This window comes from Lissotriton helveticus, chromosome 9 (genome assembly GCF_964261635.1).
Source record: "Lissotriton helveticus chromosome 9, aLisHel1.1, whole genome shotgun sequence".
Taxonomy (NCBI): Eukaryota; Metazoa; Chordata; class Amphibia; order Caudata; family Salamandridae; genus Lissotriton; species Lissotriton helveticus.
In genome coordinates, this window is record NC_136070.1 from 254,613,603 (window position 1) to 254,637,207 (window position 23,605).

At 46.6% G+C, this 23,605-nt stretch overlaps 1 protein-coding gene across 6 annotated transcripts in view; it reads right to left on the reverse strand.

Moving 5' to 3' along the window:
• AREL1 (apoptosis resistant E3 ubiquitin protein ligase 1) overlaps positions 1 to 23,605 on the reverse strand; it is a 448,155-nt gene that overhangs the window by 35,502 nt on the left and 389,048 nt on the right. For all 6 annotated transcript variants that reach the window (XM_078659892.1, XM_078659889.1, XM_078659890.1 and 3 more), the window contains one exon: positions 4,330 to 4,505. In XM_078659892.1, the coding sequence (XP_078516018.1) occupies positions 4,330 to 4,505 (176 nt within the window). The remainder of the gene's footprint in view (positions 1 to 4,329; positions 4,506 to 23,605) is intronic.

Below are 23,605 nucleotides of genomic sequence, written 5' to 3' on the forward strand. Positions count from 1 at the left end.
GATGCTTGTTTCCGGTCCAGGGAAGACATGGCTTGGCAGTTCGGGCTGGACTGTTCCCATGAGGCACAGGGTCAGACTGATTTGCATATAGCCATGTCTGAACTGGGGTGGCCGAGTGAGCTAAAGAATGGTGATGGATTAAACCCAGATCAGTTGACTGGGGGTGAGTGTTTGATTTGCTCAAACGCTCCCTCCATCATCCCCTTTTGTATCGCTTTGTTCGCCCTAAGTGTGGCAGGGTATGCTCAGACGTGAGTCCCTTGCTCACTTGGCCACTGGATTCAAGATAGCCTGGCTGATGAGGATTATGAATCCGAAACTGGTCCCAGGATGCTTGTTTCCGGTCCAGGGAAGACATGGCTTGGCAGTTCGGGCTGGACTGTTCCCATGAGGCACAGGGTCAGACTGATTTGCATATAGCCATGTCTGAACTGGGGTGGCCGAGTGAGCTAAAGAATGGTGATGGATTAAACCCAGATCAGTTGACTGGGGGTGAGTGTTTGATTTGCTCAAACGCTCCGTCCATCATCCCCTTTTGTATCGAAATGAAGAGATCACCTTGGGGAGAAATTTGGGGTTTATCCTAAGGACTACCATAGGATTAGGAACCTAGAAAAAAGGTTCTTCCTGGGTTAGAGCCTAGAGCTCACTCACACGCCTGAGGGAGGTGATGGCTACTAGGAAGGCGACCTTCCATGAAAGGAACTGAAAAGGACAAGATTGAAGTGGTTCGAAAGGAGGACCCATAAGTCTTGTCAGAACAATGTTGAGGCTCCACACAATGGCAGGAGGCACCCTAGGTGGGTCGATATGCCTGTGAAAACGGTAGTTGTGAGGATGAGAGCAAGGGATGTTAGCCGAAGCCTTCGAAGCAGGAGAAGTGTAAAATCATAGGCAAATATCCCTGATCAGTTCATCCATAGCACATTGCCCAAGGAGTGTGGGTACCTGGCGGCAAAGCTTGGGCATTTTGCGTGTTGGGTGGTGGAGAAGTGGTCTACTTCTGGGAAAACCCGACGATAAAAGTAGAGGAGCAGGACTAGCGGGTGGAGTTCCCACTCGTGGACTTGTTGCTGTATCATGCTTAGCAGGTCTGCAAAGTCATTGCCCACTCCCAGTAGGTACGCCACTAGTAGATGGACTCTGTGATGGAGAACCCACCTCCAAATGCCCTGAACTAACGTTGACAACTGTGGGGAGTGTGTGCCACCCTGCTTCTGTAGGTAGAACATGGAAATCATGTTGTCTGTGCGAATGAGGAGGACCTTTTGATGAATGACAGAGATGAATGCTTTGAGTGCCAGCTAGATAGCCAGGAGCTCCAGGTAGTTGATGTGAAGACCTTGCTGATGGGACACTCATGTGTTGCCGAATGAGAACACGAGTTAATCCCACACACTGCGGTGTCAGCAGGATCAAGGGCACACTGAATACTGGTGTTGGATGATACTTTACCTTCTGCAACAAGCTCTTGGCCTCACTTTCTGTGCTCCTTAGGAAGAAGTTGGAGGAGGACCTCCATTTTATCCCAATATGCCCGGTCGTACCTGGAGGCCAACGGAGTTGGCGATGTGCCAATGTCTCTGACTGAGCAATGATTCGCTTACCTCCTGGATCTATTTTCCTGCTCTCCTTGTCCGGTGCAGGAGCATCAGCTATGCCATGAGCATTGGCACGCTTCCTGGGCTCTATGTACTTCTAGGGAGTCCTAATGGAATTGTCCCCTAATGTATGCGGGGTCTGAGGGAGAAGATTTTACATTTTTGTCCATCCTCAGTGTAACTGCCTTGGTCTTGACCGGCTCCTAGAATACTTCGGGAGGATTCCCTTAAACATAGGAATTTCACGGAGCACTGGGTAGAGGATAGCATGTCCACAAGGAAATCCTCATTCTCCTCAATTTTATGCAATTCCACTTTGTGATAAGTGTCTGCTCTCTGGTTCTACAAGGTGGTGTCATCTCGAGGGGTTGGCTAAGCAGGGTAGAGGTTGGGGTCAGTGTCCACAGGATGACCTAGATCATAATTGTAAGAAAATGCCCCCTTGTGTATGGTCACCCCCAGGTTTTTGGACTGATGCTGCTGGTTTATCGACCTTGAGAGTGCACTGATGCCTGCTAAGCAGATCTCAGTGCCTGTGCCCTTAACTGTAAACAGATATGTCAAATTGACTTCTACCCAATTGACTGAACTACCTTACCTCTAAGTTCCTTGTAAATAGCACCCAGGCCATGTAAGTTAGAAGGTTCTCCCAGGGATTGCAGCACTGATTGGGGCAACCTGGGTGGGACACGGGTAAAACGAGCTCCCGTCCTGCCATTTGCAGGTTGGAAGGCAGTTTAACTGCTGGCTCGCCTTTGCCATTTGAAGCAATGACAAAGCCAAACTTCCTCCTGGTATATGTTGTTGTTATTATAATTGCATTTATATAGCGCTTAGTACCCCTGTCGAGGTGTGGAAGTGTTTTTTTGTGTGTGCTTTTTTTTCTTTTTACTTGGTCCTTGAAGTTGTCGGCCAGACACTTGGTTATGCTTTTGAGCATGAGAAGGAACTGGACCGAGCTTTCCATTTTGACAAACATTTCCACCAAGATCTCCCACTTTAATGTGTAATTTACCTTTGTGGTGGTCAGCAGCCTTACGGATGACCACATCGTATGCTGGAGATTCATCCAGTGGAGATGGTTTTATTATATAGTGCTCCAGACATGGGTCTTTCTGCGGGTCCATGCTATATACATGCCAGAGAAGTTTCCAAATAAGTACATGCCATATGTGATGGTGAGTGAGTGCGCACTGGTGGTTGAGGTGGTGGAAGTGGACTAGGATCCCTAGGCCTACGCATATTTGGAATGGGCAATGCCCTGAACACCTCTGTCATCTGCTGTATGGGGCAGGTAAGTATATGTCCTGTTACAGGATTGCTATAGGTCCTTCACGGCCTAATATTTTTCTGTTCCTGTAATGGTGTTGGTTCATGTAGGTGTTAAAGCTGCTGTTCAGGACTATTTTGAAACCTGGTTTGGCATCAACTTTCATGCCAAGAAATGTCTCAGTGGCAGGGCTCTACTATTTGATGGCCAGGCTTCTCCAAAACTGAAACCATTTTTGAGGCAGAAAGTTCTCGGACGGTACGGTGGTCGAAGCCAACTAGAGAAGCCTTTTCAGTGCAGTCTTAGGGCTCCAAGCCTGGTTTTCTCAAGGCCAATGCTTAGCCAGGAGTCAAGATTCCGGTCAACGCTGAGCCCCAGAGGCAAGATACTTGGATGATGTAGCTGCCTTAGGGGCAGTCTGTATCCTGGCTGTGGTGCTCACTGGGGGCCCTGTAGATGACTGGACTGCAAATTTGTACTCCTCTGAAAACTCTCATTCTGAACTCCAATCACTGTGGCCTCCTGGTATACCGGATGGGCTTCTCCTCTGTAAGTCAGGGTATGTTCCCTGATGTCCTTGATGCTGGGCTGGTCAATGGCTCAGGAGAGGTTTGCAGCAGCATTTTGTAGTAAGCATGCAGGCGTGCCATCCTGCAACGGATTGTTTTCTCGTTTTGAAGGCCTGGCAGGCTTGGCAGCTTAATTCCTCATGGTCTCTGGGTAGGCGGGGGTTTCAGACAGCATGTTGGTCTGACCATGGGAACTTGCTGTGTCATAATTATGTCATAATAGTGCTCTATATAAGTCATTCTCATATGACCTGACTTCATAACGTTTACTGGTCCAAGTCAATTCTGAAGCAGTCGTCACAGCAAGGCAATTTCAGTGTTTTGAATTATTCTATTCTTCGACAGTCCGGGATCGCCTAAAAGAATGCCTGAAACCAATTGCGGAAAAACCCCAATCTTAAAATGTAGTCTTTGTCCTGGTGCATTGAAGTTGTAAGGGAGGGATCATAAATTACCTTAAAACTCAAACATTTTACTTCAAAGAAAAACAACTTACAATGTCTGCACAAAACATATGAAAGGAGTGAGGAACGCATGCAATCTACAGCTACACATGCTGCAAATACAGTCTTGCATTAAGCACATGATTCGCAACTAAGTAATACAATAATTCAACAGTTTTGTCCAATGGCCTATGGGGTGTCTCCGTGATGTTTTGCACTGACTTTTGATACACTGCACTAAACAAGTGTGTAACCAAGTCCTACTTTGCTTGGTGCAAATGAATGTGTTAAAGGATGAGTCTGTAACAATACAGAGACATGGTACATTAATCATTAGAACACGGAAACTATGTACTGTATTGGGAGTACTCTAAGGTTTTACTTGTGACTGAAATGTATAACATCACATGTGAGCTGTGGATTTGCACAGGAAGTGTGGTACTTACCACGTGTGTGCCATTGGCAGGGTGCTGTGCGTGGGGGAAGCGATAATCTGGAAGGATGGACAAAGGGCAGCAAACCCTCCAGGAGGCAGCTGGGAAGATCCCGTTGTGAACTGCAGCAGCCGAGCAAGTTCTTCTTGAGTGAAACTAGAGACCACAGCCCAGAACCAAGTCATTATCTACAAAGAAATAAATAAGAGTGGAACTAGGACAAAGTCATAATAAATTCAGAAGAGAAGAGAAGATGAACATGGAAAAAGAAAACAAGCAAGTGAAAGAACTACAAAGTGAAGACAAATGGGAAAAGCAAATGGGAAATGGTGAAATACAGCCTGAGAAACCAATACAGATAAAGAGACAACAAGAATCTCATAGCGTTCAGTACCACAGCAGGTCCCCTAGCCACTTAAACAACTTCTTTATATCCATACCAAGAGAAAACAAGCATTTGCAATGCAATAGGTCTCGCATTAGGAAAGTTTGAGCTATTGGTCTTGTAAATGTACGTTTTTTATTTATGTGTTGGTTTTGAAAATAGCGAAATTAATAGCTTTGTCATTTACAATGCCAAAACTATTATCTTTTGCAAATGTGACACCTATAGCATTTGTAATGCAACATGTTTTGTATTTACGTGACTTAGATGTATTGATATTACAAATAACAATGGCTTTTAATTTTTTTAGTAATTAATGCTCAAATAAAAGTTATTGTAATTTATAATGGCAATAGCTTAAACTTTTGTAAATAACTTTTGTGAAGATTATGTTCAGTGTATTTTATTGTGACGAAAATCCAAGAGCAGGAGTGAAATATTAACATCTTTTTTGTCGTATTTGTAATAAAGCTTGAAACATTGAGAGAACATATTTGAACCAGTTGTTGTTGAATGGTTGCACAGATTAACACTGTGGTGGCGCTGAGTGATGTTGTGGTGGCGACGAGTGATGTTGTGGTGGCGACGAGTGATGCTGTGGCGTTAAGTGATGCTGTGGTAGCGCATAGTAATGTTGTGGTGCCCCTGAGTGATGCTGTGGTGGTGAGATAGATAGTGAGGGCGATAGATAGATAGAGTGAGGGCGAAAAATAGAAAGCGTGTGTGTGTGGCTGAGTGTGCGGGGTGATGTGCGGGGTGATGTGCGGGGTGATGTGCGGGGTGATGTGCGGGGTGATGTGCGGGGTGATGTGTGGGTTGTGTGTGTGGGTTGTGTGTGTGGGTTGTGTGTGTGGGTTGTGTGTGTGTGGTTGTGTGTGGTGTGGTTGTGTGGTTGTGTGGTTGTATGTGTGTGTGTGTGTGCGTGGTTGTATGTATGTATGTGTGTGCGGTTACAGAAGGATGTATGTGGAAGAGAGCAGCAGATCAGCACAGGAGAAGAGAACAGGGAGTTAAAGAAGGAGGCGGGTGAAGGAGAGGAGCAGATCAGCACAGGAGAAGAGAACAGGGAGTTAAAGAAGGAAGCGGGTGGAAGAGAGCAGCAGATCAGCACAGGAGAAGAGAATAGAACAGGGAATTAGAGAAGGAGGCGAGGTGGAAGAGAGCAGCAGATCATCAGAAGAGAACAGGGAGTTAAAGAAGGAGGCGGGTGGAAGAGAACAGCAGAACAGCACAGGAGAAGAGAACAGGGATTTAGAGAAGGACGTGGGTGGAAGAGAGGGAGGGCGATAGATAAAGTGAGGGCGGTAGAGTGAGTGAGGGCGGTAGGGTGAGTGAGGGCGGTAGGGTGAGTGAGGGCGGTAGGGTGAGTGAGGGCGGTAGGGTGAGCGAGGGCGGTAGGGTGAGCGAGGGCGGTAGGGTGAGCGAGGGCGGTAGGGTGAGCGAGGGCAGTAGGGTGAGCGAGGGCGGTAGGGTGAGCGAGGGCGGTAGGGTGAGCGAGGGCGGTAGGGTGAGCGAGGGCGGTAGGGTGAGCGAGGGCGGTAGAGTGAGCGAGGGCGGTAGAGTGAGCGAGGGCGGTAGAGTGAGCGAGGGCGGTAGAGTGAGCGAGGGTGAGGGTGTGTGAGAGTGAGGGCGGTAGAGTGGTAAGGGTGTGTGAGAGTGAGGGGTGTGAGAGTGAGGGGGTGAGGGTGAGGGTGAGTGAGGGTGAGGGTGTGTGAGGGTGAGGAGGTGTGAGGGGGTGTGAGGGTGTGAAGGTGAGGGGGTGTGAGGGTGAGGGGGTGTGAGGGTGAGGGGGGTGAGGGGGTGTGAGGGTGAGGGGGTGTGAGGGTGAGAGGATGTGTGAGGGTGAGAGGATGTGTGAGGGTGAGAGGATGTGTGAGGGTGAGAGGATGTGTGAGGGTGAGAGGGGGTGAGAGGGTGTGTGAGGGTGAGGGTGTGTGAGGGTGTGTGAGGGTGAGGGTGTGTGTGCGGGTGATGAGGTGTGAGAGGGTGAAAGGGTGTGTGAGGGTGAAAGGGTGTGTGAGGGTGAAAGGGTGTGTGAGGGTGAAAGGGTGTGTGAGGGTGAAAGGGTGTGTGAGGGTGAAAGGGTGTCAGAGGGTGAGGGTGTGTGAGAGGGTGAGGGTGTGTGAGAGGGTGAGGGGGGTGAGGGGATGGGAGGGGGATGGGAGGGTGAGGGGATGTGAGGGTGAGGAGATGTGAGAGGGTGAAAGGGTGTGTGAGGGTGAAAGGGTGTGTGAGGGTGAAAGGGTGTGTGAGGGTGAAAGGGTGTGTGAGGGTGAAAGGGTGTGTGAGGGTGAAAGGGTGTGAGAGGGTGAGGGTGTGTGAGAGGGTGAGGGTGTGTCAGAGGGTGAGGGTGTGTGAGAGGGTGAGGGTGTGTGAGAGGGTGAGGGTGTGTGAGAGGGTGAGGGGGGTGAGGGGATGGGAGGGGGATGGGAGGGTGAGGGGATGTGAGGGTGAGGAGATGTGAGGGTGAGAGGGTGTGTGAGAGGGTGTGTGAAGGTGAGAGGGTGTGTGAGGGTGAATGAGGGTGAATGAGGGTGAGGGGGTGTGTGAGGGGGCGTGTGAGGGTGTGTGTGAGGGGGTGTGTGAAGGGGTGTATGAGGGTGAGAGGGTGTGTGAGGGTGTGTGAGGGTGAGTGAGGGTGAGTGAGGGTGTGTGAGGGTGAGTGAGGGTAAGGGTGAGTGGGTGGGAGAGTAAGGGTGAGGGGGTGTGAGTAAGGGTGAGGGGGTGTGAGGGTTTGGGGGTGTGAGGGTGAGTGAGGGTGTGTGAGAGAGTGGGTGAGGGTATAAGAGGGTGTGTGAGGGTGCTGAAGGTACATGAAATATTGTGTACCATCTGTAATGTACTGGACGGATGGGAGAGAGGTCTTCTGTACATGCAGTTCGAAGACCTGCTCCAAACGTTGTGGCGGGTGTTGGCAAAGCGAAAGAAACCTGGTTTGGGACCAATCAGATCAGTAAATGAGGGAGGTGTGGCTCTGATGCATGCTGCTTGCTTTATCTAGTTCAGAAGGATGAAAGGCAGAGTCCACTCACAATTCTGAAGCAGACTCCCTTAAAACGCATTTAGAAACTTGGTTTTCTCACTACAGTTCCCTTACTTCTTGGCTGGTTTGACTCTGTAGATTAGTCTGTCTCGCAATAGCGCTTTGGTACCTTGGGTTTTAGTGCGCTTTATAAAACAATATCATTTCACGTCATTCCTGGGAATGATTTTGAAACCTGCAGCTTTAAAAAAGATCACTTCAGGGGATTACTTTCTGTGGGAGCTGTCTGCATGGGCATGAAGTAGAGCAGATCTGCACATCACGTGTGAGTGGGGACGAGCTATAAGAACCCCAGCTTGGCGCATAAAGTGTCGAGCCCAGAATCAAGCAGTGCTGAGTCAGGAAGAGACATGAAGGGGGCGGAGTGCAGCGCAGCAGTACTGAAAAGCTGTCACAGGAGTACACGTAATAGTCCTGCCTCTGTCACCCTATCAATACACACCCGCGCGCAATTAACATGGTGTAAACGGTCCGCATTCAAGGTAATGTGTGTGAGGGGGGGTGGATGGGGGATCCAGGCGCTAACCTCTCAAATATAATAAAAAGTAGGTACCCAACGTGGCAAACACATTTATTATTATCTGCATACGGCGCTAACCAATGCACCATCGTATCATACGGAGTGCTCAAACTCTCGATTTTAATCCGCATGTTTCTACCCTATCTGCCTCAGTTCCCCGTACACGGGGCTGAATTAACTGAAAATATTAACAACAAAATTCCGGATATTTCGTGTTATTTAAAGAGCCCAATATGTATATTTAACTTGCTCAGACGCCCTCCCCAGGCTGGTTCAGCACACGCACCGTCCGCCTGCATAACCCCGTTCCCTACATGCACGTACCCCAGTCCCTGCCTGCACAGCCCCCCACTCCCTGCGCGCACAGCTGTCTTCCTGAACACGCTGTCAGTTTTCCATGGCACCAGACAGGCAAATTCCTTACAAGCCACTTCCACGGGAACCTGCCACATTCTTCTGCTTAAACACCACTTTCTTCAGCTCAACACCACTTAACAGAAGACGCAATAGGGAGAGAGGAAGCTGAATGAGTCAACATGTGTGCTTTCAGTTCATGAGAAAAGGGACAATCTTTTCATTGTTGCGATACACATTTTACAAAGTCTTGAGGAATTCCTCCGGAACTTTCCACAGATTCCTTCAGACGTACCTAAAAGGATTTCCCCAACACTTGCCAAATCTTTACTGAAATAAACAGAAGGCCCAAACAATGTTGGAGAATCTTTCTTTTCTTTTTAAACTGGACTTCATGGCAGCTCGACTTCCCAATTACAAATGCATGTCCATTCGGGCTCGCTACTCAGTTGGTGCAGCACACATCTATGGGGTATTTTTAACTTTTCTATCTGCAATAAGAACATCCTTCCGTTCCTAAGCAGTCACATGTGTGAACACGACTGGGCTCCGTTCAGAACTCTGTCCAATCACAACTATCCGTTGAAAGCTTCAGAATTCATGTGTGTGTATATTATGAAGGAACAAAACACTGCAGGAAGCTGGCCCTCTTCCTGTCTGCCCCATGAGAAAATAACGAACAGCCTGCAGTGATTATCAAACCTTTGATCCCGAGTGTTACAGTGTAAGGAAGTAGTAAGGTGGGCAGCAGGGCACATGCCACGAGAACACCACAACTGAATGCAAGACATTTATTGTCGATGCCACTCAAGATAGCTGGCGCTATAGAGTAGCTGCATTTCTGCATCGCTTTGTATCCCAGACGATGAAGCAAAGCTCGTTAGCAGACAGGCAGCATGCTGCACAGTAGGTTGTGATCGTCTGAAAGATGTGGCCGTTGTTGTGTTTGAGTGTCAGGCGTGATGACTGCAGGGATGCTCCTAAAACGTAAGTCGCTGGGCTGAAGCAGCTAATGGAGCATAGAAGGCTGAGTGGGTATGATGGAGTCGCCTTATATTATTGTTGCGTCTGGTTGAAGGGTATAATTTGGCCGTGCACTCTATGGGGCACATTTTTTCAATAAGAGTTTTACATTTTACTGTGCTTTAATGTCTCAGCAACACAACTGAGAACACTCCACGACAGAACCCACTATTATTTAGAACAGCATCAACTGCTGTTTCAACTGTAGTGATTGTGGGTGCAGTGAGAGCAAGGGGAAAAAAGTGCCCATAGTTGCACCCATGCAAGGACTACCGGACGGGGGTGGTGGTGGGGGAAGGGACAGGGACGGCTTTCCTGTTGACAAAAAGCCACAATCCAGTCAAACTTCAATTATTCGACAAATTATTATTATTAATTAGATTTTTCCTTACTTGCCGCTACAAACGCAGGTCTTTGCCATCCTTAAAACAAGTCGGCCTGCAGCGCCCTGGAAGAGACGCGGGAGGGCAGGAGCGTGACGCCGTGAGCGTGCACGTTGGTCCCTGTGGCTCGCGCGTTCACAGACCGGTGTCTGTTCATGCACTGGTCTGTATCACTTGCAACGCAGACGAGCCCTAATAATTATCACAGCATGCCGAGAGGCGCCCCACGCTGCTGGAGCACTCAACTACGCATTAATTATAGTTGAGTGCTCCAGCAGCCTGGGGCGTCTGTTGACATGCTGTGATAAGTGGGGTCTCATGCTGTGATAATTGTTACTTGCGGCGCCTGACGTGATGCTCATTAATTAACGCGCACAAGCTGTTCCACAGTGAAGCGCGTTCACAGACCTGAATCGGCTCGTGCCCAGACCTGAATCGGCTCGTGCCCAGGTCGGTCTCCCTTGGGAGGAAACACAGCGTCTAAAAGTCTCGTTGGCGGCAGCGCTTCGCGCTGCAACGCCAGCGAGACCTAAAAAAGTGATGGAAGAAAGTGCCTGAGTTAATACTAACCAGGAGTAATCAATCCGTAGTATTTCTTTCCAACATTTTTTGATTATTGTCTGTGTGAAAATGGGGTGTAAACTATGGTGTAGTTGTGCAACCTCACCGTATAATAAACTTACCAACCAACCCCCTAAGGACCAGTAGGTTTCCTTTGTGAAACCCTTACCTCCACCCTGGTAGCAGTGGCTCTGAGCAGTAAGGCTTACAAAGTGGAGCAAATGTTAAGAATTTAAACGGCAACAAAACAATTGAAGAAATACACAAGACACTCAATAAATCTGACACCAATTTATAAAAGTAGATTGTATGTATTTTCAGAAAGCAAAATGAAAAAGATCCCCCGGAGGGTTCCAGAGATACAAAATTTACAAGGTACAGTAAATATGCACCTTTCTCGTTAACCACAAACAAATGGAAAATTCACAACATTTTCACTTTTTAAACTTTTTCAAGGACAACTTAGGTAAGTATCATGGCGCTTACTTCAATTTAATTTAGGTGACCAACTCCGGCAGTGTGCCAGTCAAGACCAGCAAGGTCCTCAAAAACAGTTACAGTGACGGGAGAAGCAGTCTTCAGTCAGTTCCAGGCACCTTTATCCTTTTGCTATAGGTTTCTATGGAAGTGGTCCTGATGCAAGAGATACAGGGTGCTGAAGATGCTCAAGGATGATGTAGATGTGATGCAGTCAATAAGGAGTCTTTCTGCAGCTACTCTGATGCCCATGAAATGGTGATGCTGTCCTGGCCACAGTGGTCGACGTCCTCGAAGTCCTGTTGGTCCTGGCAGAAGTCCAGTCGCCACTAGGCTATCAGCCGCCAAGTATTGGGGTTACAGCAGAATCCTTCCTTGGATGATAACTTGCTTTCTGGGTGATCAAGCTGCACTCGCACAACTCTCCTGGGCCCAGCAGACTCGGGTGCAACTTCGTGTATCGGATCCTGGTCTGTAGTGCTGCACAGCGGCAAGGGGGGGGGGGGCAATATGAAGATCTGGGATACCAACCTGTCCCAGCAGGTTTCTTCACCTTTTGTGACCTTGTGCTGTGAACAGGAGGTCAGCCAACTGACCCTTGGAGTCTCTTGCTTCTCCAAAAGCTGGACACAGCAGGAACAATACCTTATCCTTTGCTAGCCACCAGGTTCAGCATGAGCAGTCCACGTCAGTGCAGGCTCTCTATGCAGGGTACTTGGTGCACCAGGGCAATCCTTTGGTTCTCTTCTTCAGTCCAACAAGATCTGGGTGCCATGGGTAACCATTTATCCTGTGTGCAACTGTGGATGGGCACACAGGATTTAGGGCAACTTTGTAAAAGTTGCACACTGCAACATGTTACATTTATTCAGACTTAATTTAAAGAGTTGTTTGATACCTTACATTATCAACTTTAGTAACACCAGTCAGAGGTTAGCAGGACTGCTGTGGCAGCCTGCAACTGTGCACACGCCTATGGGGTTACTAGCCTTTTCCACCATTAAAACGGCAATTGCAGGTTTCTACTGTTGGAACATGTAAAAACACATTACATTTCTTAATATAGAGCACACTGCGTTAGGGCTCACTAGGCCTTCCTTGATAGTGACTTACATATATTAAAAAGGGAGGATTTGGCTTTGCCATTACTTTTTATTTATTTTTTATTTTTTATTTTGTGCTCATAACCATACAAAACAAAACATCTCAGGGTTCAATATCTTGCTGCACAGCAGCATGGCAGATCAACATCAGTATGATATAAAGTACAATACAGTGTCAAATACTATATCTTTACATTTGAAGCTTACATAATTATGCAGCAGAAGTAGTTAACATGTCTGGGTTAGATCTCAAGTAATCCGTTACCATTGTCAAGAATTCTTTAGGTTTTGAGGCCGTTGGAAGTTCCTCCCAGTATGTTTTCAGAGTGTCTCTACAATATATCATATCTAGTATCCACTGTTTTTCGCTAGGGGCAGGTTTATTATCCCAGTATATTGATACCCTTCTCTTCGCCAACAGGAAATGGCACATAATTTACGTTTTACAGAGCGTAGTTGCCATACCAGACCCAATAAACAGTTTTGTACTGTACATTCTATCTTTGTTTCTAATACCTGACTTAATGTTGTGGTTATGTCCACCCAGTAATCCTTAATTTTTGCACATTGCCATGCTAAATGCAGGAAGTCAGCATCTTCTGCCCCACATCATCTACAATTAGATTCAGCTCGAAGGCTGCACTTTTGCAATTTAAGTGGAGTGTGGTATACTGGGGGTATGTATTTATAGTGAATTATGCGTAGATTGCCATTGGGGGTAAGCAGTGCTGTTAAAGCGCAGCAATTGTGCCAGTCGTCCTCACTTAATGGTGTCTCCTGATATGCACTCCAGCGCTCTCAAGCCTTACCAGTATCACTGGCTATGTCATCCTGCAGAAGCTTATATAGCTGAGTGATCATATGGGCATTATTAGAATTTGTTATGACCAATTGCAGTGCTGTTAATGTCGGCAGCTCATTTGAAAATGTGGGATATACAATTCTTATCACCCCTCTCAATCTATGATATGTAAACTTAAATAGTAGCGTTTGATTACTTATGTAACTGAGATCAGTTTGGTCAATACATTTTCAGTCAGTAAACAGGTCACCCATAGAGTCAATCCCGACCTGCTGCAGTATTTCCATGCCATCCCCAGTTTGTGCCACAGATAAATCTGGGTGTTGTCTCAAAGGCAGTGCTGGTGCATACAGTGGCAGTCTGCACGGTAATTTCCCCATACGTTGCCATGCCATATTTGTGGCTCTTATAGTGTTAATTTCGTTCTAGGCTACGTGTGTTCCCTAATTTTGTAATATACATTGTAATGGTATTGGATGTGCATCGCCCTCCTCTACTGCTACATGCAGCATACAGGGTATCGGATGGTACCAATAGTGCACATATTGCGACTGAGCGCATAGATAATATAGTAAAAAGTCTGGTACTGCAAACCCGCCTTTCATATACAGAAGCGTTAATGATCGCAATTCAATGCGTGCCTACTTTCCAGCCCATATGAGTCTGATTACGTTTGTGGTTATGCTTTTGAATACTTCCGCCGGTGGGTGTATAGGAATATTAGTAAATAAATATCGGAATTTAGGAAGTACAACCATTTTAACAATTGCCATTCTATCTGCTAGAGATAGTTGGAGCTGAATCCATCGGTCAATTTGTTCTTCCATCTTTGTTATCGCAGTTCCATAGTTTTCCCTTATCACCGTTGCAGGATCTTTGTGGTACCAAATGCCTAAATATTTAACTTGCGCTGTTGGCCATTCTAGCGGGATTTCTACCGGACGTGCTTTTGTAAAATCAGTGAGTGGTATTATTACAGATTTGCCCCATTTGATTTGAAGGCCAGATTGGCTGCTAAATGTAATATATTCACACAGCAGTGGGGCCAGATTGGCACTAGGCTCTCGAACGTAAAGTACCATATCATCTGCATATAATGAGATGCCTATCGGTTTTTGTAGGAACTTTAACGCTGTGGGCGCGCGTTGTCTAATCTTACATGCCAATGGCTCTATCGCTATGGCAAGTAACAATGGTGACAGGGACATCCCTGCCTCGTTCCACACTGTATAGATATTGGATCCGAGACATATTTATTTACTTTGACACATGCTATGGGCTGGGTATATAATATTTTAATCCATGTCAACAAAGTGGGGGTGGGGGGAATCCCATTTTTTGCATGACTGTAAAAAGATAAACCCACTCCACCGAGTCAAATGCTTTAGCAGCGTCTAGTAACACTGCTGCCTCTTCCAGCTCTTGGTCTAGCTGATGAGAGAGCGCAAAGAGAGTACAGATATTGTGTGCAGTTGATCTGTTTGGGGTGAATCCCGATTGATCCGGTAAAATTATGTTTTGCATTAGTGGTTGGAGTCTTGTAGCTATCATTTTTGCTAATATTTTAGCATCTGTATTGATTAGGGACAGTGGACGGAATGATTCGCAATTGCCAGGGTCTTTATCTGGTTTCAATAAAGCTCTGAGTAAGGCTTCCCGTAGAGTAGGTGGGAGTAGTTTATCATGGGCATCCCCGTACATTTCCACCAGGTATGGACTGAGTAACTCTACATATTCTTTATAAAAATTCCCCCGTAAGCCTATCGGGTCCTGGAGCTTTACCATTAGGTAGTGTTTTGATGGCGTCCGTGACCTCTTCAACTGTAATGGACGGTGTTAAGTATTCTCTCTGGCAGTTAGATAGCCACGCTATACCTATGTCTTCAAGATATTCAAGAACTTGGTGCCTAGTTGCTGTATTACGTGCAGCATACAAATCACCAAATGTTGCCATGAATGCCGCCAGTATATCTTTGGTTGCATAACACTGTGTTCCCTGCGAATCTTTAATACTGGTCACAATATGTGTTTGGCAGGTATTGCATATTTTTTGGGCCAGTATGCAACCAGCTCTCCCACCCTCCTCATATGTACGAGCTCGTTAGCGTTGGGATATGTATTTAATCTCATTATCGGCATACTCCTGGTACTCAGATAGTACGTCATTAATGTCGCTTTAAACAGCCGTGTTATGCCTGCGCCCAAATTCTGCTTCTAGTTGTTTAAGTTTATGTTCATATTTTGTGAGTTGCGTTTGTATATCACGCAGAATTCCCGTATTAGTGCTGATACAAGTGCCTCGTATGGTGGCTTTAAAAGCCTCCCAGAGTACACTGGTGTCAACGACTGAGTTTTTGTTCAAGTGGAAATATTCTTCAATCGCAGCTCAAATTGTGGAGTCATATAATAGAGCTTTGGCATTAAAGCGCCATAGAAAAGGCGGAAGTGTGTAGTTTGGGAGATCTAGGGATAATATTATTGCTTTGTGATCAGAAAGGGTTTTCTTGAGGTGGTGTACTTCTCGTACCCAGCTGCTAGCTATTTCAGTTATCGGCCAGTAGTCTATTCGTGACCAGCTGTTGTGGACAGTGGATGTATGTGTTCCCTCTCATTGATGTGGATGCCACATTCGCCATATGTCCACCATTCCAAATTCAGTCACGTCATCTGTAATTACTTTGACCTCCTGTTTGTGCGGGTCTTTTGTTGTACCTGATCAGTCTTGCGTCTCATTAAGAGATGTATTAAAATCCCCACCCCAGATTATTTCCATGTCTGGTAAATCATGTAGATACTTTCAGATGCTAGTGAAAAAGGCCGGGTCATCTATGTTTAGGACCAAAAACATTAACAATTCCCAATCACTTACCGCGTAGCCGCCCTGTGACTATAGCAAATCTACCTTGGTCGGCTGTAATGGTTTGATCTACTATAAATTGTGTAGCTTTTTTTTATAAGTAGAAGGACACCTCTGGAATACGAGGAATAAGAGGATGCCAGTTTTGTCTCAGCCCATCTTCCTCCTAAGGGATATTTACCAGCTTTTGTGAGGTGGGTTTCTTGCAACAAAGCGATTTCTATTTGGTGCCTATCCAGATATGTAAATATTTGTCTTATTTTTCTAGGATTATTAGGACGCCAGACATTTCAGGTTAGAATGCGAATTGGGGAGTTTCCCTTATTTTGTTCTATTCTGGAGTTCTTGATAAGAATGAATAAATGTCATGTAAACCTTATCTGCATACACTACGTATGGAATATATTTACATCCAATGTTCCAACTCATGATATCTCTCACGGTTACACTGCTCATTGTACTTCTATTTTCTGTACCTGAGTAAACCATCAACCCCATCATCCCCCCACCCACTTTAGCATCCCAAACATGCCAAAGACATATCCCTCTAAATAACAACAATAACATCATAACTTTGTCGGGGAGTATCCACTGGGGGGCTGCCAGTTCCATGAACTAACATCCGCAAAGTGTGAATGTGGCTGAAACATACATAGGATAGTCGGCTATCATATCACACACAATGTTATAATAATAGAGCGCCCCTACCAACATAACACGCGTTATCCATCTAACCTTGAGTGGCACAGTGTCAATTGGCCATTTTGCTAATACCTTACATGCAGCAGCGTAAATTTTATTTATTTGTTATTTGATAATATCTGCGCAAAGTGTTTGTGTTATTCAAGTACTGGGCACGGCAACTTGCTTACCTGATTTTTCACGCTCTGGACCCCGTTCCGCCCCGGCATTGTGCCGTTTGCGCGGAGGGTCGTCTAAACGAGCGCCACTTCCTGCTCTTCACCACTTCCTCCCTGCCTCTCCACCTTGCAGGTTAGCGGTCTAGTGGTTCACGCCACCTAGTATAAATGGCGACCTGGCGGAAGCGCAGCGGACGAGCGCAGCGGGAGCGCCGACTACGCACCGAAGTTGCGCCAAAGTTAAGCCCGTCTGCGCCCGTCCGCGGCCTACCGGGACCCGGGGCCACGCATACTGTGCGCCGCCTTACTTACTCCTCCCAGGACTTATATTCCCTTCAATATTTTAGACCCCTTGATTCCCATGCTGCTGGTATTGCTCAAGCCTGTGGTATCTGGACACCCTATCACTCTCATCCCAATCGGGTTGAGGCGCCCACTTTAGCTCCTCATTTTAATGTTGACACCCCGTCCTCTTTGAATAGCTCATTACCACCTCATCTTATTTCCATTGTCTACCTTAATACTCGTTCGCTCCCCAAGCATCAATTGGAAGTGTTCCAACTGTTAGACAATGGTAATATCGATGTCTTGCTTCTCTCTGAAACTTGGTTAAATGAGGACTCCACCCCCGACATCCTTACTGCCATCCCCCCGGGATTTTATATCCTTCAGTCCAATAGGGTGACGGGCAGAATGGGTGGGGGGGGTTGCTGCCATCATTCGTTCCCACTTCCACTTTACAAATCTGGTAACCACTCCTATTCCAAATTCTGATACTCTCACGTTGAAATTTACTTCCCCCAAATTTTCTTTTATCTGTGTCCTTGCTTATCGTCCTCCCGACAATATGCCCCTTTTTCCTTCCCAATTTGGTGATTTCATTTCCCGGTTAGTCATCAATTCGGCCAGAATTTTGATTGTTGGCGATTTCAACTACTGGCCATTGGACTCCAGGGAAAGCGGCTTGTCTGTGGAATTCACAGAACTATTATGTGGCTTGAATTGTTTGCAGCACATCTCAGTAGCTACTCACAATAAAGGTCATATTCTTGACCAAGTGTGGACGACAAACTTGGACATTTCCTCCCCTTCAGTCGATCCGTGTACTTGGTCCGATCATTCTTTTATTTCTTTTTCCTTAAAATTCACCCCATTTACTCGCCCTCCATCTGTGTCTAATTTCTCGGCACGCAACTGGAAGCGTGCTGATATCTCTCACTTCCATTCCATTCTGTCTACTACTCTTCCTAATGAGACTACTGAGATTAACTCGCAAACTGCCATTCTTGATCAATGGCTAAAACAAGCAAGCGATGTAGTCGCTCCAGTGAGAATCATCAGAACTAAACGCCCGCATGACGCTCAGCGCTGGTTTACTGACCAACTTAAACTGGACAAATTAGCCCTTAGACAAGCTGAGCGCCGGTGGAGACGGAATTACGATCCCGCATTAAAAACTGCCTATATGGATCTATTAAAATTGTACAAAAAAACGATTTTATTGGCTAAATCTGCCTATTACTCAGAAAATTCTCAGTTCTGCTTCAAAAACCAAGGACATTTTCTCCATTGTAGCTGAACTTTCTCTTCCTGACCGTGTCACAGTCCAGCCCCAACCCTCACAGGCTCTCTGCGATTCCCTCAATTCATTTTTTATGGACAAAATCACTACCATTAAAAACAATATTCCCTCCCCTTCCTCACCTAATGTTTGCGCCTTACCCCCCACGAATCCCTGTCGGTTGCATGAATTTCCCCCCATTTCTCAATCAGAATTCATCTCCCTATTACACGTAGTCAGTACTGGATCTCCTACTGATTGTTGTCCCCCGCATATCCTGAAAGCCGCCTTTCTGGCCTGCCCAGGTCCCCCATTAGATCTTCTTAACTATTCACTTGCCACAGGCTCTGTCCCTGATGCTTTCAAAAAAGCAGTTGTGGTGCCCATTCTTAAAAAACCGGGCCTGGACCCAGCTGTTCTAAGCAACTATCGGCCGATCTCCCTCCTCCCCTATCTGGGGAAGGTGCTGGAGACCTACGTCACCCGCTGCCTCAGCGCCTTCATTGAAAAATCTCACTTCCTTGATGATCAGCAGGCCGGTTTTAGACCGGCCCACTCTACGGAAGCTGTTATCGTGGCTGTGATGGATGCGCTGAGACAGGGGGCTGATAGGAACCTGGCCCAGGCCTTGGTTCTATTAGATCTGTCGGCTGCTTTCGACACGGTCGACCATGCCATTTTGCTTGACCGTGTCGAAAATGCGGGCATCCACGGCCTGGCTTTAACCTGGATTGGTTCTTTTCTCCACCGGCGTTCCCAATTGGTTCAGCTGTCCACTTTCTTTGCCCCCCAATCTTCACTCTCCTGTGGTGTCCCCCAGGGTTCTGCTCTATCGCCTCTTCTGTTTAATCTTTATATGGAACCTCTCTTAGTCTCCCTCCGCCACACCCCTGTCACTATTTTTAATTATGCGGACGACCTACAGCTAATCTTTCCCATTGATCCCTCTCACTCCTCTCGTTCTAACTTTCAATCCACCATGCTTACCATCTCTGATTGGATGAATTTTAGTCAGCTGAAGCTCAATCCCAGCAAGACGGAGTTGGTTTTGACAGGAGGGCCCTCTAATCCTTGGAGCTCCAGCTTTTGGCCTCAAGCTCTTGGCCCTCCACCCTGCCCTGTCAATTCCGTGAGGAGCCTTGGTGTTATCTCCAGCGACCTATCGATGAGACCTCAAATTAATACTGTCACCTCGGCCTGCTTTTACCATCTACGCAGAATTTGTAAAATCCGTAGGTTCCTCTCCACTGAGGCTCTCATACTAGTCATTATGGCCCTCGTCACCTCCCGTATTGACTATGCCAATTCCTTGTATGTGGTGATCCCCGCATACCATCTTCATCGGCTCCAGCTGGTACAAAACCAGGCTGCCAGATTGGTTTTCCAACAGCCAAAGCACCAACATGTCTCGCCCCTGTTGAAGAGATTGCATTGGCTCCCTGTCGCTTCCCGCTGTATTTTCAAAATGGGCTGTACTGTTTTTAAGTCCCTTCTGGCTCTCGCTCCTGCCTTCACCTCCCTCAGGCTCAAACGTCACATTCCTCTGAGGAACCTCCGTTCTTCTGCTCTCAATCTTCTAATTTATTTTATTTTTATTTAGTGTATCTTATATAGCGCACGGCTACCCCAACGGGGTGTCCCGGCGCTTCAGAGAGTGTATCAATCCTACTCCTTTAAGGAATCAGCAAAAAAGGAAGGTCTTAAGTGCCTTGCGAAAGGAGGACTCTTCAGGAATTATCCTGATGGCAAGGGGGAGTTTGTTCCAGAGAGTGGCGGCACAGACCTGGAAGGTTTTCCCTCCAGAGCGAGCTTTCTTGAATCTGGGAGAGATGAGAAAGTTTATCGTGTCAGAGCGGAGGGCTCTGATATTTTTATATGGCTGTAGACAAGAAGTCAGGTAGGCGGAGCCTTGTCCTTTCAGGGCCCTGTGGGTCAGGATGAGGGCTTTGAATTCAACTCTCTTCTGGATTGGTAGCCAATAAAGAGAGCGCCGGTGAGAGGAGATACACTCTCTTAAAGAGGTGCCAGTTACTAAACGGACCGCAGAGTTTTGAACTGTCTGTAGTCGATGGCATAGACCTGCAGACAGCCCGGTATACAGACCATTGGCATAATCCAAGTGAGAGGTGATCAGTGCTTGGACTATAGTTCTCCTGGTGTTATTGGGAAGGAAATTGATGAATTTTTTTACCATCCTAATTTTGGAGAAACAGGCCGCTGCAACCGTCTGGACTTGGTTGTGTAGAGAGAGATTGGAGTCCCATCTAATACCCAAGTTTTTTACGGATTGTTTAGGCAAAGGGGGGGAGCTCAAATCAAGTGGCCACCAAAGATGGGAGTCCAAGGGAAAAGGACCTCTGTTTTTCCTGCGTTAAGACGGAGGCAGTTATTGTCCATCCATACGTGATATTTTACGCAGGCAGTCTTTTAAAGGGTCAAAAGCCGATTGGGAAGGTTTATCGTATGCGAACAAGAGTTGAATATCGTCCGAATACGAGGTGGCTTTAATTCCGGCCTGAGCGATCATCTCAGCAAGGGGGGAAAAGTAAACATTAAAAAGAAGAGGGCTCAGGGAGGAACCCTGCGGGACTCCCCACCTGAGCGGACGACTGGTGGACGTGAACGGGGGGTGAAGACCGCCTGAGTCCTGTTGGTCAATCATCCCCAGGTTTAAACGTAAAAAACATGGTGGCTCCTGTTTTTCTTTCCTTGCTCCCTCAACCTGGAATTCCCTTCCCTCTCCTATCCGACTCTGCCCCGATTACATCACCTTCCGTACACTTCTCAAAACCCATCTTTTTCAGTTAGCTTATGAGTAATCCCACTGACTATACCCTTCTGCCTTGCATCCCTGTTTGTCTGTGAGCGCCATGAAACCAATTGGTGTCCGTGCGCGGTAACACATTTCTTTAACATAACATAACATAACTTGTATATCAATATTCTTACTCTTAACAGTTGACTCACTGCTGCATTACTATATCAATTGTCCTATAAGAAAACAATAAAGCAGTAAGGCACATTTCGACCTTTGTATAGCTAATACATTGTTGGTCCCAGCTATTTAACTTATACCACAGTGCAGATTATACACATTCTCAAGGCATTTTTCTTGTTTTGAGTAATTCCAAGTACAACACTTTGGATATTGATCAGTTACATTTCCAGCAACTATCTCATATGTTTTGCATTGAGCAAATGCATCTTTGCATATCTAAGTCATAGCATACACCCACAACCCGTGCAATGAGTATGTTGCATTCCTCGCACTTCCGCTACTGCTCCACCCAAACACCACTACATACAGACAGATGCATGCTCAATCATATTCCATCCAGCAATAGTTCATTTCATTTCGATCCCTGCAATCGCTTAGTGTTTTGGGGCCTGGTGAAGGGCATATTAGTGTTTCATATGTGCACGAATCTGTGTTCAGAGTCTCAGTGTCCGTGCATCAGACATTGTCTGGCCCATTCCTTATAACAGAATAAACCGCATACCTGAAAAAAAAACTGCTGCCCAGGTCTGTACATGTATATGCGCAGTCTCTCTAACCGTACCAATTTAGCCTTACCGCTGGATATGACACATGTACAAGGTTACCCACTGCCAACTTCCGCTTGTGAGGAAGAGAGCGTGTGTTCTGCAGTTTTTCTTTTTGTAGAAATATGCTTTATCAGATCTTTTGCAGGATATAGCATTGCATACATCACCCCCATATCTCTCAGTTTTTTCTTTATCGATGCAAACTCCTTACAAACGTCTGTACAGCTAATGTGAAGTCAGCGTGGAAGGATCATCGTTTTGATAAACTATTCGTTGTTGTTCACGGGCTAGGCGCAAAACCGTGTCTCTGTCTCTGTAGTTTCATATCCGGGAGATGATAGGTTGTGGTGGTGCTCCTGGTTGTGTTTTTAGCGCCAGTGATCTATGGGCGCGTTCCACTATTAGGAAAAGGGAGAAACTTTCCACTCCAAAGACTTTGCCTAACATGTCCTCAACATAAGTTTCGAGGCACCCAATATTGGCACATAATTCTTATGTTGCTTCGGCAAGATCTCGCTTCCAAGTCTTCGTTTTTGGTTTTGATTGCCTCCAACAGTTGTTCCATGTAGCTACATTTTTTCGCTGTGGTGTTTGACTTGTCTTCAACTGCAGATATATGCACTTCTGCCGCATCTAGTCTCTCTCGTTGCTTATCAAGCTTTGCTGCCATGTTGTCAACACTCATTGTCAGAGTCAATCTTTCCATCAATGGCTTGCAGGCTTTGTTAAATAGCGGGTAAGGCAGCTTCCATATTCGAGCCACTCGCTTGGACTGTGTCCAATTCGGTATCAGAGTGCGCTTGCGTCGTTCTGATTGGGAGACGGGCGTCAAATGATATCTTTGGTTGCGGTCTATCTGTTTTACCCATTATTTTATCGTTTTGGTGCAATGTAGTAGCAGTAGGTGGACTTTGGTGCAATTTTAGTTCCCGCACACACTGTGCGTTAGTTGACGATCAAAGTCCAGGCTCTGCTGCAACTATGGGAACCATACACGTACCTCCCAGCAGAGTGTATGTATATGTGTGTGTTTGTATATATATATATAATATATATATATATATATTTTATTCGCACAGCTTTGCAATTAGTTTCTATACAAAATATCGCATTGACAGCATTACACGACTCATGTAGTTGTCACAAATGTCCCCCGCGCCACTGTTCGCAGGGCCTGCACAGAACGCATCTCGCTGCCAAAATGCTGCTTCGGGTCCGCACACTTAGCCGTGTTGCCTGGCCTCTTGGAACTCTGATAATGCTTCCGCAGGGTTTAGTGCCTTATAGAGGGTAGCATGAGGAGGCATCGGGTGTCGCAGTGTCCGCTGGCGCTGCCCCATATATACGCCTTGCCGCTGCGTTGAATGAGGTTCCAATCACGGAGCGCGTCACTTGTCGAATATTAGGCTGCTGACTATCGCCGGTTATGTGGGCTTTTTAGGAATTATAGTATCTTGACTGCTCACTGTGGGGGATACGTGCCGTCTACTGGGTGCAATCTGCCGTCGCAAGGGCGGCGTTAATTGCCCCGCCATTTGATGCATCTGCCCAGATATTATGCGCCGTGTCTCACCTCTCTCCTCGCGGTGCTATGCAAGCTCTGCATACATCAACGTTCTCTAGCACCTTGGCAGTGAGATTTTGGGGCCGTTAGGTGCTTGTCCTGGACCGTTATATGAAGGTTTCAGGTGCAGCTGTTCCAGTTAGTATTGCCTGATACCAGCGCCATGCCGCCATTTTGAAAGAAGCTCCAGACACGGGATGTGTACCCTGCCAAATACACAGCTACTGGCATTTGTGTTACAAGCCAGCA